The sequence below is a fragment of the Notolepis coatsorum genome (genome assembly GCF_963971535.1).
Source record: "Notolepis coatsorum genome assembly, chromosome: 17".
In the NCBI taxonomy this organism is placed as follows: Eukaryota; Metazoa; Chordata; class Actinopteri; order Aulopiformes; family Paralepididae; genus Notolepis; species Notolepis coatsorum.
Window position 1 is genome coordinate 7866197 of NC_140181.1, and position 16938 is coordinate 7883134.

General features: G+C 43.9%; 1 protein-coding gene across 1 annotated transcript; it reads left to right on the forward strand.

Moving 5' to 3' along the window:
- Positions 1-12437: 12437 nt before the first annotated feature.
- On the forward strand, positions 12438-13819 carry LOC311244472 (calcium/calmodulin-dependent protein kinase II inhibitor 2-like; the record flags this gene model as incomplete). The annotated part of the gene is made up of 2 exons (XM_084334011.1): positions 12438-12606; positions 13749-13819. The coding sequence occupies 2 exons, from the start codon at positions 12438-12440 to the stop codon at positions 13817-13819; spliced, it is 240 nt and encodes a 79-aa protein (XP_084190137.1).
- Between the last annotated feature and the right edge of the window lie 3119 nt (positions 13820-16938).

Consider the following 16938-nt stretch of genomic DNA (forward strand, 5'->3'; position numbering starts at 1 on the left):
ACTACAGACGGTTAACCCTTTCACTACAGATGGTTAACCCTTTCACTACCACACTACAGACGGTTAACCCTTTCACTACCACACTACAGACGGTTAACCCTTTCACTACCACACTACAGAAGGTTAACCTGTCACTACCACACTACAGAAGGTTAACCTGTCACTACCACACTACAGAAGGTTATCCCTTTCACTACCACACTACAGAAGGTTAACCTGTCACTACCACACTACAGAAGGTTAGCCCTTTCACTACCACACTACAGAAGGTTAGCCCTTTCACTACCACACTACAGAAGGTTAACCTGTCACTACCACACTACAGAAGGTTAACCTGTCACTACCACACTACAGAAGGTTAACCTTTCACTACCACACTACAGAAGGTTAACCTTTCACTACCACACTACAGAAGGTTAACCTGTCACTACCACACTACAGAAGGTTAACCTTTCACCACCACACTACAGAAGGTTAACCTGTCACTACCACACTACAGAAGGTTAGCCCTTTCACTACCACAATACAGACGGTTAACCCTTTCACTACCACACTACAGAAGGTTAACCCTTTCACTACCACACTACAGAAGGTTAACCCTTTCACTACCACACTACAGAAGGTTACCCTTTCACTACCACACTACAGAAGGTTAACCTTTCACTACCACAATACAGAAGGTTAACCCTTTCACTACCACACTACAGAAGGTTAACCCTTTCACTACCACACTACAGAAGGTTAACCTTTCACTACCACACTACAGAAGGTTAACCTTTCACTACCACACTACAGAAGGTTAACCTGTCACTACCACACTACAGAAGGTTAGCCCTTTCACTACCACACTACAGAAGGTTAACCTTTCACTACCACACTACTACATATGGTCTGTAGTGCGGTAGTGAACTGTAGTGTGTGTGGTAGTGAAAGGTTAATCTTCTGTATAGTGTGGTAGTGAAAGGGTTAATAGAACGTTGGGTCCCTTGGGGATGATTGTCTTCCCTTTTTCTCTGTCTTTCGAGTGGATTGCTTTCAGCTTGTAAAGATGTGGGGTTTTGGTTTGGAGGTGGCCAACTTCAGTAAACTGGTCAACCCTGGTGTCGTTGGCACGCTGCAGTACCAGAGGGGGGGGGGGGGGGGGGGGGGGGGGGGTACATAACTGCGGGCTGCCCGCGTTCACAGACGGAGGCTTGTTGCTGGGGAGCCCCCCCCCCCCTATGGCGTCTTATCCAGGGGTGTAAAAAGTACCCAGAGATGATACTTAAGTGAAAGTATGGGTACCGTCTCAAAATCGTACTCGAGTAAAAGTCAGAGTATCTGGCTAAAAACACACTTGAGTAAAAGTTTAAAAGTTTCTACTTTTAAATGTACTTAAGTACTAAAAAGTTAAAGTAAAAACTTTTTTTCTGACTGTCTATTCTTCTGATAGCAGGTGTTTAATCAAAGATCCCCGCTCTCTAGTCTTGCACGAGGACCAATCAGCATGGGTATGGGGCGGGTTCATTTTCCATTGATGGGGATTTGATTGGCTGTTTTTAAATAAAGTGCGGCCGCAGGATTAATAACGTTAACGTTAGTTCGGCCAGAGAAACAAATATACAAATTAAAATAGTTGGACATGCGAGATTTGTACTTTGTACTTTGTAGGTCTGCATTTTAAATGTGAGGAGTAAAAAGTATGTTTTTTTTCTCTGAAATGTAATTGAGTAAAAGTACACAAGTATACAAACTTAATTACGGGGTGATGATGATGATGTGGTTGTGAACTGCAACCAAAGGGTATACGTGTCCCCGGCCGGCACACACAAAGGATAGCCTATTTAAAGAGTGCTATAATTGGCGCCGCACACCCCAGGAAGTTGCCACTCGTGCACGCAAGAGAATGTCACGTGCGTATAGGAGTTCAACTTGTTTGAGAAATGTCCACTCCTGGAAATGTCTGTGCACTTACTGCTGCTGTGTGCATAACGTGGATTTTAAGACTCAAAACACTTTCACCTATAGGCTCCGTGTAAGGAGGAAAGGTCATTCTCTTCAGATTTTCACGAGAAGGTCCGTTTACCCCGTGAACATCTTTTCATGCGACTCTCTGAGTGACTGTTATTTTGTTCAAGTATATAGTTTCTGCTCCATTCATCTATATCAGCTCCGCTCTTTCAACCTCCCATAAATGACTCATTGTACTGTATATTGTATATTGTATTATACAACGGCATGCAAATTTCTCGATTCTGATTGGCTGAAACAGTCCATTTACACGTATGTATTGCGATCAGTCCACGCTTGCTGGCCCAGGACCCGCCCACAACCGAATCACATCACATCAATCCGCCGGATCACAAGAAGGTGGACAATAATCTTTACAAATGGATATGTTGATAGCGACTAAACGACTAAATATCAAGCGATTCTGTCACAGCGAATGTCTTAGTCGTTTAAACAATGTTGGATGATGTAATTGATGGGTCTTGAATCATTCTGTAACAAAAGAAAAATCGCGGATTGATTGATTGATTAATTTTCAATTTTTTTTCCTTTCGACTGTCAGCGCTCGCTCTAGTCTCCACCCACCGCCACACCCCCCCCCCCCCCCCACACACACACACACACACACACACACACACACACACACGCACACACGCCGCACACACACACACACTCTGCCTGCAACGCGGGGGATAGTCAGACTGAGAGAGAGCTGGGTGCTGCGCTGTTCTAAGTGAGCATGGCCTATTGAGTTGATTGATTGATTGATTGCTAATTTTATTACTGTACGCTTGGTTTCCAACTGGTTAAGTTTAGGCCCTCTACAGTAGGTTTAAAAAAATAAATAAAAGAATAGGGCGAAGAAAACGTTTTTTTCCTATAGGGCAAAGAAAACCTTTTAATTTGTTTTACCTACTTTCTATAGAAGCATCTAAGAATGAAGTTCTATGGAAAGTAGGTCTGCATTCCCTTAACAATTGTGTGTATTGAGCCGTACTGTATTGTACCCATTCTGCATCTGGTAATAACATTTTCAATCAATCATTCCAATAATACACAGTTGGATGTGTTAGTTGGTTGGATGCACTTCAAGCTGCTTCCACATGAGGCAACTTCTCTCAATCATTCCAATAATACACAGTTGGATGTGTTAGTTGGTTGGATGCACTTCCGATCTGCTTCCACATGGAGGCAAATTGTCTTTCTTGTAGTTGTGGGAACTACTTTTTCTGGCGGATGGTTTTTTCAATAAATCTTCGATTAATGTGTGTTTATTGTATAGAAATAAGGTTGGATGAATGTGGCAGTTGTATAAAAGCTTTACACCACTTGCAGTCGTGATTTGTGAACAATAAACCATGCCTAGGGGGGTCTAACGACCCTCGGCTGCGCCTCGGGCCTAAAGACCACCCCTAGGCATGGTTTATTGTTCACAAACCACTCCTGCGCGTGATGTAATGCTTAATTGTAACTCAGTTACTTTTCTACTCTGCATTGTATATATGTATATTGAACACTTTTGTCTACGTACTTGACTTCTATTTTATACTTATACTTATTTTATACTTATCTATTATTTATTTTTTTCTAATTTCTCTGTTTTTCTCCCCGTCCCAATCTAGTCGTTGTGCCAATTCCCCCCCCCCCCCCCTACCTGGTTGTTGTGCGCATGTTCTCCTACGAGTCGGTACAAGGGCGTCCCTAGTCGATCGCACGCTTCCTCCGATACGTGCGGCGACTGCCAGTGACGTCTTTTCACTTGGCAGCGAGGACTCTCATTGGTGAAGTGTAACGCGTGGGAGGGCACGCTATCTCCACCAAGTCCTGCCCCCGCTGAGCAAGCGCCGAGACCTGACCTGTAGGCGTCGCTGTCCACAACGCCAGATTCCCACCCGCCAGCTTCCCCACCCCCTAACACTGCCAATTGTATTAGTATGAACGGCCAGCCAAGCCGGTAGCAACGCCGAGAGCTGGGCTCGAACCCAGCGTCTCCTGTGTTGGTGACGAGCGCAATCTCCGCTACGCCGCCTGACCGCCCCTTTACTTATCTATTTTTATCTAGCACAATCTCTGGAGCAAAACAGAAAGAAGCATTTTATATAAAAGTATTCTGTATTTTTGTATGACAACTAAAGAAACTTGAACTTGAAACGACCTCTATAGGAAACAACAGCTAAGATTATGGAATAATGCTGCCATGGCTAGAAACACATGACGCTGTCCGTGGTGCTGAATTTCAATCTCGGACATTGAAATGGATTCTTTTTTTTGTACACTTGTGCAAAGACCGACAGATGCGCGGGCCATGTCTTTGTTATGGGAAATGGTTATGGTTATGATGAATTGAAAATGGGGGACCCTGATGTAAACAAGACGAAAGTCTTTCTCTGGTCTGCATCCCCTTAACAATTGTATGTATTGAGCCGTACTGCATTGTACCCATTCTGCAATCTGTTAATAACATTTTCAATCAATCAATCAATCAATCAATCAATCAATCAATATACCCAATGCCCACACAAAGAAAGAAACACGTGCATTGTGTGCGGGTGCTCTGTCCTTGGTGCTGAAATGGACTAAAGTGAATTTAAACTCTTATTAAAGTATTGCAAGATGTGCCCACGATTCTTTTTTTTAACCGCATATCATTGGTAGACATGCATACCATAGTGGTTTTGTTTCTTTCTTGCTTAAAAAAAATAGATAAATATTTACAATTTTACATTTACATTTAGTCATTTAGCTGACTCTTTTATTACAAGTTCTGTACGACAGGTCATCAGGAAGGGCACAACTCTATCAGCTGAGTAACAATGTTCATCAAAGTGTTGAGTGCTACAGTGTAGGTTCGTTTATTAGGACAAGTGCATGACAGTAAGGATAGTTAGGGCTAGATTTGATTTTTTTTTCATTTCAGATAATGGTTGAAGAAGTGCATCTTTAGTCGATGGCGAAAGATTGGATGGGTTTCGGCTGTCCTAACTGGGGTGGGTAGTTCATTCCACCATTGTGATTCTATGATGAATTGAAAATGGGGGACCCTGATGTAAACAAGACGAAAGTCTTTCTCTGCTCTGCATCCCCTTAACAATTGTGTGTATTGAGCTGTACTATTGTACCCATTCTGCAATCTGTTAATAAAGTTTTCAATCAATCAATCATGTGGGGCAAGGACTGAGAAAAGGCTGTCGCCCAAAGGTATAGTCCCCTTTTGCTGTATAGGTTCGAGAGCATCTATAGTTCACAGAATTCAGAATTCGGCTTGCCTCTCACCTGTCCAGGCGACAGAGTTTTATGGCTGTATAGACGGACGTCACGCCGCCCCTCTGGGCAGCCCCCATGTTCATAATAAACAGCCCCATTCGAATAATGACCTCGGCTATACTCACTGCCCGGGGGAAATGCGTAGGTGCTGTTGAAATGACTCATTTTATGGCTTCCGATCTGTGTGTGCAAGAAGTAAGCGCACAAAGGAAACAAGGTAATGACCGCCTGTTCTCTCCCCCCCTCTCCTTCTCTCTCTCTCTCTCTCTCTCCCCCCCTCTCTCTCTGGCTCATGTCGCATGGCTTCTCCTACCACTGTTATGCCGACGATACTCAACTCTTCCTCTCCTTCCCTCCCTCAGATATCCACGTCTCTGAGCGGATCTCGGCCTGTCTGTCCGACATCTCCGCCTGGATGACGACCAACCACCTCAAACTGAACCTAAGCAAAACAGAATTGCTCCACCTGCCGGCCAAATCCTCCCCCCTGACCGACCTTTCCATCACAGTCGAGAATGCAGCTGTGACCGCGTCCCCGACCGCCAAGAACCTTGGTGTTGTCCTCGACGACCAGTTGAACTTCTCTGCTCACATCGCAGCGACAACCAGAACCTGCCGATTCCTCCTGAGCAACGTCAGAAGGATTCGCCCCTTCCTGACAAAAGAAGCCACCCAACTCCTCGTCCAATCAACAGTCATCTCCCGCCTCGACTACTGCAACGCACTGCTCGCTGGCCTCCCGGCCACTGCCACTAAGCCTCTTCAACTCATTCAGAACGCAGCGGCCCGCTTGATCTCAAACCTACCGAAGTCGGCCCATGTCACCCCACTTCTTAGGGACCTGCACTGGCTCCCCATTGCTGCACGAATCCGCTTCAAGGCCCTCGACCTAGTATACCGTGCGGCAAAGGGAACTGCTCCCGCCTACCTCCGGTCAATGGTCTCTAACTACACACCCTCAAGACCCCTACGCTCTGCATCTTCTGGCCGCCTCAGACCTACTCCTATCCAAGCTCCGGGAGGGTCATCAAAGAGAAGTCGCCTATTCTCAATCCTTGCCCCACAATGGTGGAATGAACTACCGACCCCAGTTAGGACAGCCGAAACACGTCCAATCTTTCGCCGTCGACTAAAGACGCACTTCTTCAACCATTATCTGAATTAAAAAAAGAAAAAAAAAAAAAATATTATCTAACCCTAACTAACCTTACTGTCATGCACTTGTCCTAATAAACTAACCTACACTGTAGCACTCAACACTTTGATGAACATTGTTACTCAGCTGATAGAGTTGTGCCCTTCCTGATGGCTTGTCGTACAGAACTTGTAAGTCGCTTTGGATAAAAGCGTCAGCTAAATGACTAAATGTAAATGTAAATGCCTCTCTCTCTCTCCCCCCTCTCTCTCTCTCTCTCTCTCTCTCTCTCTCTCTGTCTGTCTCTCTCTCCCCCCCCCCTCTCTCTGTCTCTCTCTCTATCCCTCTCTCCAGCTCTCTCTCTCTCTCTCTCTCTCTCTCTCTCTCTCTCTCTCTCTCTCTCTCTCTGTCTGTCTGTCTCTCTCTCTGCTCTCTCTCTCTCTGTGTGTCTCTCTCTGTCTCTCTCTCTGTCAATTCAATTCAATTCAAATAGGCTTTATTGGCATGAAATATTAACATACTTATTGCCAAAGCAAGTTCAACATACAAACAATAACATATATATTAAGCAATAAAATACCATAATATTAGTAATAACAGTAAAGACAATCAACAGAAACATATTCAATTACAAAATAATCATTCAATCGGGTAGTCATTTTACAAGTGTAGCCACTCAGATACATGTATTTACAGGGCTTGTTCTCTTATTGTGTGACAACCATCTACATATTTTGCAGCTAATGCTGTACACTGACTTTTCTCCCCACACATGTATAACAGCTTTTGATTATCAGGTATATACAGGATATACTGTGGATCAATTTTATTTATTTGATCAAATAAAACTTCTCTTAGATCCTTATATTTCTCACAGTGTAGTAGAAAGTGAGGTTCTGTCTCAACATCCCCCTGATGACAAAGTGAACACAGCCAGGGCCCCGTTCCATGTACCGGGATAACCGAGTTAGCCGGATAACTTTAGCTGGATAACTGGGTTAGCCTGACTTTCCGATTTCATGTACCTGGATTTCCCAAATCACCATGACAACATATCCAAAAGTTTGAGCCTGGTCGAAAGCAGAGTTCAAGTTCAAGTTAGCCTGAACTATCGCCACGCCCCCGCAAAGAAGTGACAGCCCGTTTCCTGAAACTATTCCCACAGTCTACGATCTGCATTATACCATTCTGAATTACGTTTTTGTGCTCCATTCTTCCAGAGGGGGCTTTTGAAATGTAAAATAGACCCAAAATGCTGATATTAAATTCACTTTGTCCTAAATAATGCACGTTATATATACCGTGGCGACGGTGGCGCTCGCTCGTGCGATGTACACATGATGTGGTTATTTTAATTGTAACTGGGATTAAGATGTCTGATGAGATGCGCTGTTTGACGGATTTGAGAAATTGAATGAGCCGTTGACGTCACATTAATGAATGAGGATAAAGAGATAAACTTCATTCAAAACAACGGATATTCTAAACACGGGTCTCTCGTTCATTAATGTATAAACAATGAATTTATCCCATCTGGCCCAGTGGCCCAGCGGTAGTGCTCATGCCTGCCAATTCAGCGACCGGGGTTCAAATCCCCGTGTTTCCAATATGATTTTTTTGAATATAATATTAATGATTATACGCCAAAGTAGCCTGGTTTTAAGTTAAAATATTATAAATCTACATGCATTGAGGATGTCATTCTTTATATAGCTCTCAACGTGCACCAAATTGAATTATTCCTATATTGCAAAAAGAAGGAAAAGACTAGGGCCTTGAACCCCGGTCGTCCGTGTGAAAGTCAAAAGAAGAACCCGTTACACCACAGAGAAGATAAGTAAAAGATTGACTATACATCAATCAATGGGTAAGAGAGCCGTATCGTAATTCTGTATAACAGTTAACTAATAATTTTCGCTAGCAAGATCTCATTTGATTATTCAATCCAGCAGGCAAGTTTAAAGAAATATAATCTGATTGATTGAGGTAATGAGGGACTTAGAATTAGCCTATAGATAACGCATTTAACTTGTCGGCGAGGCGATTGAGCCTATTGCAATCTGTCAATAAAGTCTTAAATCAATTAATCAATCAATGCCGTTGAGAATCAGGGTCTCTGCCATCGATACGTGCTGGCTTTCCACCTAAAACGGGAGCGCGCATCTAGCCTGACTTGAGCCTGACTCTCAAGTCTGGCTTGAGTTAACGAGACTGAATCCTCCTTTGTGAAACAGGAAAATCCCGGCTTTGAACATCGGGTTAACTGAAGCTGGATAATGGACATGTTGATCGACTTAGTTGAACCACGTACATGAAACAGGGCCTCTCTGGGCAGCCAGTTCTGCCTGTGACGGCCTGTTTCTATGGCTAGACTATGTCCACTCAGTCTGTACCGTGTCAATGTCTTTCTTAATTTTATATCATTCACAGTGGTCAGGTATTCTGCCACCGTGTACTCCCTGTTTAGGGTCAAATAGAATTCTAATTTACTTTGAGATTTGGTTGATTTGTTCCAATATTCTATATAATTTTCTCTTTGTTTTGAGATTATTTGGTTGGGCCAGATTGCTTGGTGTCTGTCCTGAAGCCCTGGTGTTTGTGGGCAGAGATTTCTGACTAGCTGGCAGAGGGGACTCTTATCTGGGTTCATCTCTTGGCTCTGAAGGGCTTTGTAGTGGTAGGAGTGTGGGTCACTTGATTGGAGGTGTGTATAAAATTTGATGGCTCGCTTTTGAATTTTAATGATTAGAGGGTATTGGCCGAGTTCTGCCCTGCATGCATTATTGGCAGTGTGTCTGTGGACCTTAAGTAGGTTTTTGCACCCCACACTTCACTGCCATATAATATTATTGGATTTATTACAGAATTTAGAATTTTGAGCCAGGTCCTAATTGGGATGTCAATTGGAATTTTCCTTTTGATGGCATAAAAAGCCCTTCTTCCCTTCTCCTTCAGGCCATGTTGAAATTACCATTATGATTTATTTTCAATCCCAAATATGGGTAGCTTTTTGTGTTTTCTAATATGTGTGTGCCTAATTTAAATGTATTATGTGAACTCTGAGACTTGTGTCTCCTTTGAAAGACCATGACTTTAGTCTTCTTCATGTTTACGTTCAGAGACCATGTCTGACAGAACTGGTGGAGGATGTCTAGGTTCTGTTGTAGACCCTCTTTAGTGGCTGACAGCAGAACCAGATCATCTGCATACATCAACAATTTTACATTTGTATCGTGCAAAGTCAGACCGGGTGCAGTAGAAAGTTCTAATAACTTTGCTCATTCATTTATATATATAGTAAACATGCGTTGGGCTTAAATTGCACCCCTGGCGGACTCCTGGGTGAAAAAATGTGTTCTTTTATTGCCAATTCTAACAGCACATCTGTTTTTTGTGTACATGGATTTGATCAAGTCATATGTATTTCCTCCAACACCACTTTCTAGAATCTTGAAGAAGAGACCTTTGTGCCAAATTGAATCAAAAGCTTTTTCAAAATCGACAAAGCAGGAATATATTTTGTTTTTGTTCTGTTTCACGTCAATGTCAATTAGGGTTTTAAGAGTGTATATATGGTCAGAGGTACGATCATTTGGTAAGAATCCAATTTGGCTTTTACTGTACTTAGAACACTGTCTCTCTGTCTCTGTCTGTCTGTCTGTCTCTCTCTCTGTCTGTGTGTCTCTCTCTCTGCTCTCTCTCTCTCTCTCACTCTCTCTCTCTCTCTCTCTCTCTGTGTGAATGAATGAATGAAAACTTTATTTAACAGATTGCAGAATGGGTACAATACAGTACGGCTCAATACATACAATTGTTAAGGGGATGCAGACCTGAGAAAGACGTTTGTCTTGTTTCCATCAGGGTCCCCCATTTTCAATTCATATAGACATTTATGACATACACAACATACATGACATTTATGGCATAGGGACATATAGGTATTTAGTACTGATACATTTGTGACATAAACGGTATTCAAATATACAGTACTGTTACCCCTAGATCCTGACAGAGTATATACATATGATGGGGAGGGGACTGTACATTAGGAGGGGGTGGGTGGGTGGGAGAGAAATATACATACGGCGGGGAGGGAATATATACATGCGGTGGGGAGGAGACTGTCTATTAGGAGGTGGTGGGGTTTTGGGCATTTACAGTGGCCAGTTTCGAATTGCAGCCTCCCGTAGGTGCTCTTTAAGAGCGGTTTTGAATGTGGGCAGGGATTCACATTCCTTTACAGCTTTGGGTAGGGCGTTCCACATTGTTGTGGCATAATTGCGAAACGTGTTTAGTCCCTTGTTTGAGCCGAATCTGGGTTTAACATGATTTGTTGAGCTTCCTCTGGTGTAGTGGTTGTGGTATTCACTGACCTTTGGGAAGTATTTTGACATGTACATGGGCACCCCGGTCGTATAGTGTATCTTGTAGACCAGGCCCATTGCAAGTTGCTGTACTCTGTTGTCTACTCTAAGCCATCCTAGGTTGTCAAAGTGGGCAGGGGTGAGGTGGGTTCTGGGGTTCAGGTCAAGTAGTAGTCTGACCAGTTTGTTTTGTGATGTTTGTAATTTTGTTTTAAGCGCCTTTGAGGTGCTTTGGTACCATGAGGTGCACGCATAGTCGTAGTACCCTTGAATGAGTGCTCCTGCCAGAGTCTTCAGGGTATTCTTGTTTACCAGAGAGGAGATCCGGTACAAGAATCTAGTTCGTTGGTTGACTTTTTTTATTACATTGGATGCCATTTTGTCACAGGAAAGATTTGCCTCTAGGATGGAACCCAGGTAGGTAATTTCGTCTTTCCTTGTGACAATATTGTCACCCACTGTAACTGAGAAGCCGTCGGTCTTGCTGAGTTTGTTATTTGAACCGAAGAGAATGGACTCTGTTTTGCCCATGATAGTTTGTTATCAGCGAGCCATATGCAGATTTTGCCTAGTTCCGAGCTGAGGGTTTTTTCAACCTGTAACTTGTTCTTGTCAGAGACCAGCAGGGCTGAGTCGTCCGCAAACAGGAACAGTGTCTCTCTCTGTCTCTCTCTGTCTCTCTCTCTTTCTCTGTCTCTGTCTCTCTCTCTCTCTCTCTCTCTCTCGCTCTCTCTCTCTCTCTCTCTTTCTCTTTCTCTTTCTCTGTCTCTCTCTTTCTCTGTCTCTCTCTCTTTCTCTGTCTCTGTCTCTCTCTCTCTCTCTCTCTCTCTCTCTCTCTCTCTCTCTATATATATATAGCCTATATATATTATTTGAGTCATCCTTAAAGGTTCGCTCAAATGCTGCATGCGATGGATTCGTGAGCTAGAGAGAGAGAGAGAGAGAGAGAGACAGAGAGAGAAGAGAGAGAGAGAGAGAGAGAGAGAGAGAAAGAGAGAGAGAGAAGAGAGAGGGCGGGCATTTACATCGCTCGCCTGTTGATGGCACCCTCTCACTATATCCTCTCTAACATTCGGAGTCCCCGTAATAATACACACCGTGCACGCGCCCGCGCGCGCTTCAACCCAACCCCCCCGGATGGATGACTTCATCAGCATCATCATCATCATCAGCGCTCGGTCCTGCGCGCCGCCGCCTGGTGGGTTGTCCTCCTTTATGATCCCGGGATCTCCCGCTCCCGTCAGCAGACAGCAGCCAGCAACACGCAGGTGAAGAACACATCACCATCCTTATCACCACCGCACCGCAACAGAGAGAGAGACCACCGCACACAGACAGACACAGACCCGCACCACCCCGCAAGCAACAACAACGCCACATCGGACGACGGGACTTCTTCTGATCATCACGGATTGATTGATTGATTGATTGATTGATTGGTTGAGTGATCGCGACTGCTATATATATATATATCGAGGAAAAGGGATTCCTGCACAGGACAAACTCGCAGAAGTGCAAACTATACCACCACCACCAGCAGCAATAAGGATATTCTTGTTGTGGGCTGTTGTCACCTTATAGCCGCCGCGCCGACTGTGATCTGTTCTCCTTTCCTTCCCTCCATCATCATCATCGCTTGTTATCGCTGACCGGTCCGGTCCTCCTCCTGCCAGCCTGCCACCGTCATGTCCGAGGTGCTGCCGTACAGCGAGGGCAAGATGAGCGGCTACGGGGCGGACAGCGAGGTCAGCCAGATGACCTTTAGCTGCGGACTGCAGGACACCAACGCGTTCTTCTCGGGCTCGCAGACCAAGAGGCCCCCGAAGCTGGGCCAGATCGGCAGAGCCAAGCGAGGTGAGGAGGATGAAAAAACATGACATATATATATATATATATGTGATATATACCTTAAGTAATGTCTAGATTAGAAAGACCATGCATGTGTGTGTGTGTGTGTGTGTGTGTGCGTGTGTGTGCGTGCGTGTGTGTGTGTGTGCGTGCCACCCATTGCATGTCCCATGTCGTTGCATCATGCCGAATAAAGGCGTCTCTAAAGAGCGTTATTATTATAATGTATAATATGCGAGTTATGAAAACATGACATGTGTATGTGATATAACATAACTAATGTCTAGAAAGACAATGCATGTGTGTGTGTGCGTGTGTGCGTGTGTGTGAGTGTGTGTGTGTGCGTGTGTGTGTGTGTGTGCCGCCCATTGCATGTCCCATGTCGTTGCATCATATTGTCGAATAAAGGCGTCTCTAAAGAGGTCCTGCGTTATTATTATTATAATGTATATAATATGCCTCACAGAAATGCCATTAATAAGCAATCAGCAAAAATGTGCAATTTGTTGACCCCTTATAGAAATAACTGGTTTCATAATTTGCATTGGCAAGAAATATGGTGTTGTGATGCACGAGCCAATGTCTTCTAAGAGGACGCAGTGCCCTATAACACGTCCAATATGAAATATAATATCCCTATGTGCACGTAAACACTGCACCCGCTAAGACTGACCTTTTTTTGCACCATCATAGGGAATGGCATTGTTCTTTTTGCATTGTTTTCACAAATTGCTTAAATACGTGAGAGTCAGAAATGTGCAAAGGGATATTATTTTTGCATCGTTGCATTGCACTACATCAATCATCGTCTCGCTTTGTCTCACTTTCTGCAGTATAGCATATAATATCGTTTAAAATATATCGTTAGAGTGCCATAACAAGGACTTACGACAAAAAGGGCTTTCTCTTAGGGCCATTTGAGACCTTTTCGGGCCGATTTTGGGATTCACCAACCGTCCCAATAAAACATAATTATATAATTAATATTATATTATAATATATTGTCTATATTCATGTCTTGCCCGAAAGGGTCTCAAATGGCCCTGAGAGAAAGCCCCTTTGTTGTGGTCAGTCAGTTGGAGAACGAGACCCTGTACATTGTGCCATTGAGAGTAAACACAATCGTCCGCCCTTCTCTCCCTCCACAGTTGTCATCGAGGACGACCGAATAGACGAGGTGCTGCAGGGCATGACGGACAAGTCGTCACCGGGCGTCTAAACGGGGGGAACGGCGTCGGTGCTGCTGCCATATCGCAGACTTTTTATTTTGATCACCGATTTGATGATGAAGCACTTGTCGGCTGTGTGCATGTTCGAGGATTGTACGACGACGGAGGAGAAACGACGATGGCTGCACGACGCGCGGGAAGACAAGGACGGGGGATAAGGAGGAGGGAGGAATGAAGGGAAAGGGAGAGAAGATGTGAAGAAGGCAAACGGAGGAGGGAGGGAGAGAGAGAGAGGGGGAGAGAGAGAGAGAGAGGGAGAGAGAGGGAGAGAGAGAGAGAGAGAGAGAGACTCTGGAAAAAAGACCGAGATTTACCGTGGGGTTGCTGGCAATTCTCCAAACGAATCACGATTTTTAACCCCTACACTGCGCAGCGAGGTGTTGTCGAGATGGCGGACACCCGCTCCCGCGCTTCTCAACCTCTGCTGAAATTCTGATGGATGAACTTGTCATAACTTCACAGCCATCTTCTTCCAACAGCGCTGTATAAGCAAACAAAACACTGCAACTGGAGGCTGAACCTAATTTCAAGCCGTATTTCAATAGTTGTACAGTAGGCTATATAGGCTAACAAGCTCCGAGACCCCCCCCCCCCCCCCCCCCCCTACACGCTTTGCATTGTTGATTCAATCAGACGTTGCATTCAAAAGGGAGCTGTCCTCTCAGCACTGGTCGGGCGAGAATGCATTCCGGTGGCTGCTATAAAGCTTTTTAATACAGACCAACCAAACGTTCAAGTCTTATATATATAGAGAGAGGAGACCCATTGTATGTAAAACATATATATATACGAGGAAGGTGCAATGTTAATATTTTCTTTATTACAGGCCCACTTGTTTTGGCCCCGCCCGTTACTAAAGAAAAATAATCCGTACACCAGTTCAATTGAATGATCGGCTATACATTTTTCTTCTTGCATTTGCCCCCAGTGGTTTAAAGGTTCAGGTTGGCGCCTTCATGTAGCTAATCGACGCCTGCACATATATATATATATATCTTTCTCACATTTTCAATACTCAAATATCGGAAGAGGCCAGCAGAGATGGGAAAATTATAGTAAATGTTTGAAATAATAGTCATGAAATCGATGGGAAAAAAGATGTTTTCTATTATTTGTTTATTTGAATTTCTTGCAATTATTCGTGTTTTTTCGTCTTCTAAAAATTAAATTTCTCCATCTATTTGCATGAACTTTTTCGCTCCAGGTGCCAACACAGGTGCCACCACTCTCTTACCCCTGGCACGCTTCTTTTTAACAAAAAAATTCATATTTGTATTTTTATATCTAAATATTTGTTATTTAAATGATATGCTAGTCTATCGTCTTACAATATTCATCAACACAAATATTTATACTTCAGAGAGGATATACAGATCGAGACGACATGTGACGGAGAATCTAAGCGATTCAGTTGACTGGTCTCACTCTTTATCAAAGGTTGGACGTTTTTTAAAGACTAACTGAATGTGATTGGGGTTTCTGCACACGTCAATGTTAAACTATTATTGAGAAATCGTATACTGTGACTTGAGCTTCGTTGATGAATTTGTTAGAAAATGGCGATTTTAGAGTATATTGCACTGTTTACGAGTATCCTCAAATAACATGTTGTTATTTGACCGATTTTGGACATTATATACAGTTGTTGTTTTTATTTTTTATTTTGTTTATTTTGTACCATTCTTTTAAAGAAACTGGATATGGTTTGTTGTGCATGATGAAACCTTAATATTTTCAATAATGAAACATCGTTTTATGAAGCAAAAAAGCGACAAAAATGTCATGACATTCTAAGAATGAGTCATTGTATATTATGATGCCATTTTCACTGTATTTGGTGAACTAATAAATGGTGAGAGAACATGTAAATGTGGTCCTTTTGGTATTTATTTTGGTCCTCAGACACAACCATTTAACCATTTAACCCTTTCACTACCACACTAACGAACGGTTAACCCTTTCACTGCGACAATACAGAATGTTAACCCTTTCACTGCCACACGACAAAGGGTTAGCCCTTTCACTACCGCACTACAGAAGGCTAACCCTTTCACTATCACACTGCAGACAGTTCTGTGGTGTGATAGTAAAGGGTTAACCTTTCTGTAGTGCGGTAGTGAAAGGGTTAAACCGGCCCACTCCGAGGCCTTGGTCCCGGTGGGACGACGCCGACATAAGAGCCGGTGAAAAGAATAGACAGAATACTGTATATATGGATGATGTGATTCAGTGCCACGCCGACATACTATATGGTCCAAACCAACGCCGTCGAAACCATAACACAGGGGTATGAGAAAACAAAAGGTGAAGCGGTAGAAAGCAACCACCCCCCGCCCCTCCAATGGTACATTCCACCTTCACAGGCCTCCAATGAAGTCATACCTCCACCCACCATGCACTGGGGCTGATCCTTTAACCCTTTCACTGCGACAATGCACAAGGTTAACCCTTTCACTGCCACACACGGCCGCCCGGTTAACCCTTTCACTGCCACACTACAGAAGGTTAACCCTTTACTATCAGTGTGATAGTAAAGGGTTAGCCTTCAGTAGTGTGGTAGTGACGGGGTTAATCAAAGAGTGAGCAAGGAGCAGGCAACAGCTCTGTGGCCTAGAGACACCAGTGAATCCATTAAACCAGGCACCCCCCTGGGGATCCATGTCTGGCCACCGCATCATCTATCAGAGTCTGGCCTCACACAGTCTCCTATAGTCACCCCATAGTGCAGCTTTTATCCAAAGCGCTTTACAATTTGTTCCTCACATTTGACCCGTTCACTCACACATTCTCACACCGACGGCGGAGGCGACCATGCAAGGTGCCGACCTGCACATCGGGAGCAATTAGGGGGTTGAGTGAGTGTCTTGCTCAAGGACACTTCGACACACTGCCCGGGGAGGAGCCGCGGGAATCGAACCGGGAACCTCCAGATTGCCAGATGACTGCTCTACCTTCCCGAGCCACTGTCGCCCCCCCCCCAAGTAAAGTCTTTACACCAGGTAGGTTAGGGTAAACATAGTCGTATACCAAAATGTACAGTAGGTTATGTAAACACTAAACATAGTCGTATACCAAAATGTACAGTAGGTTATGTAAACACTAAACATAG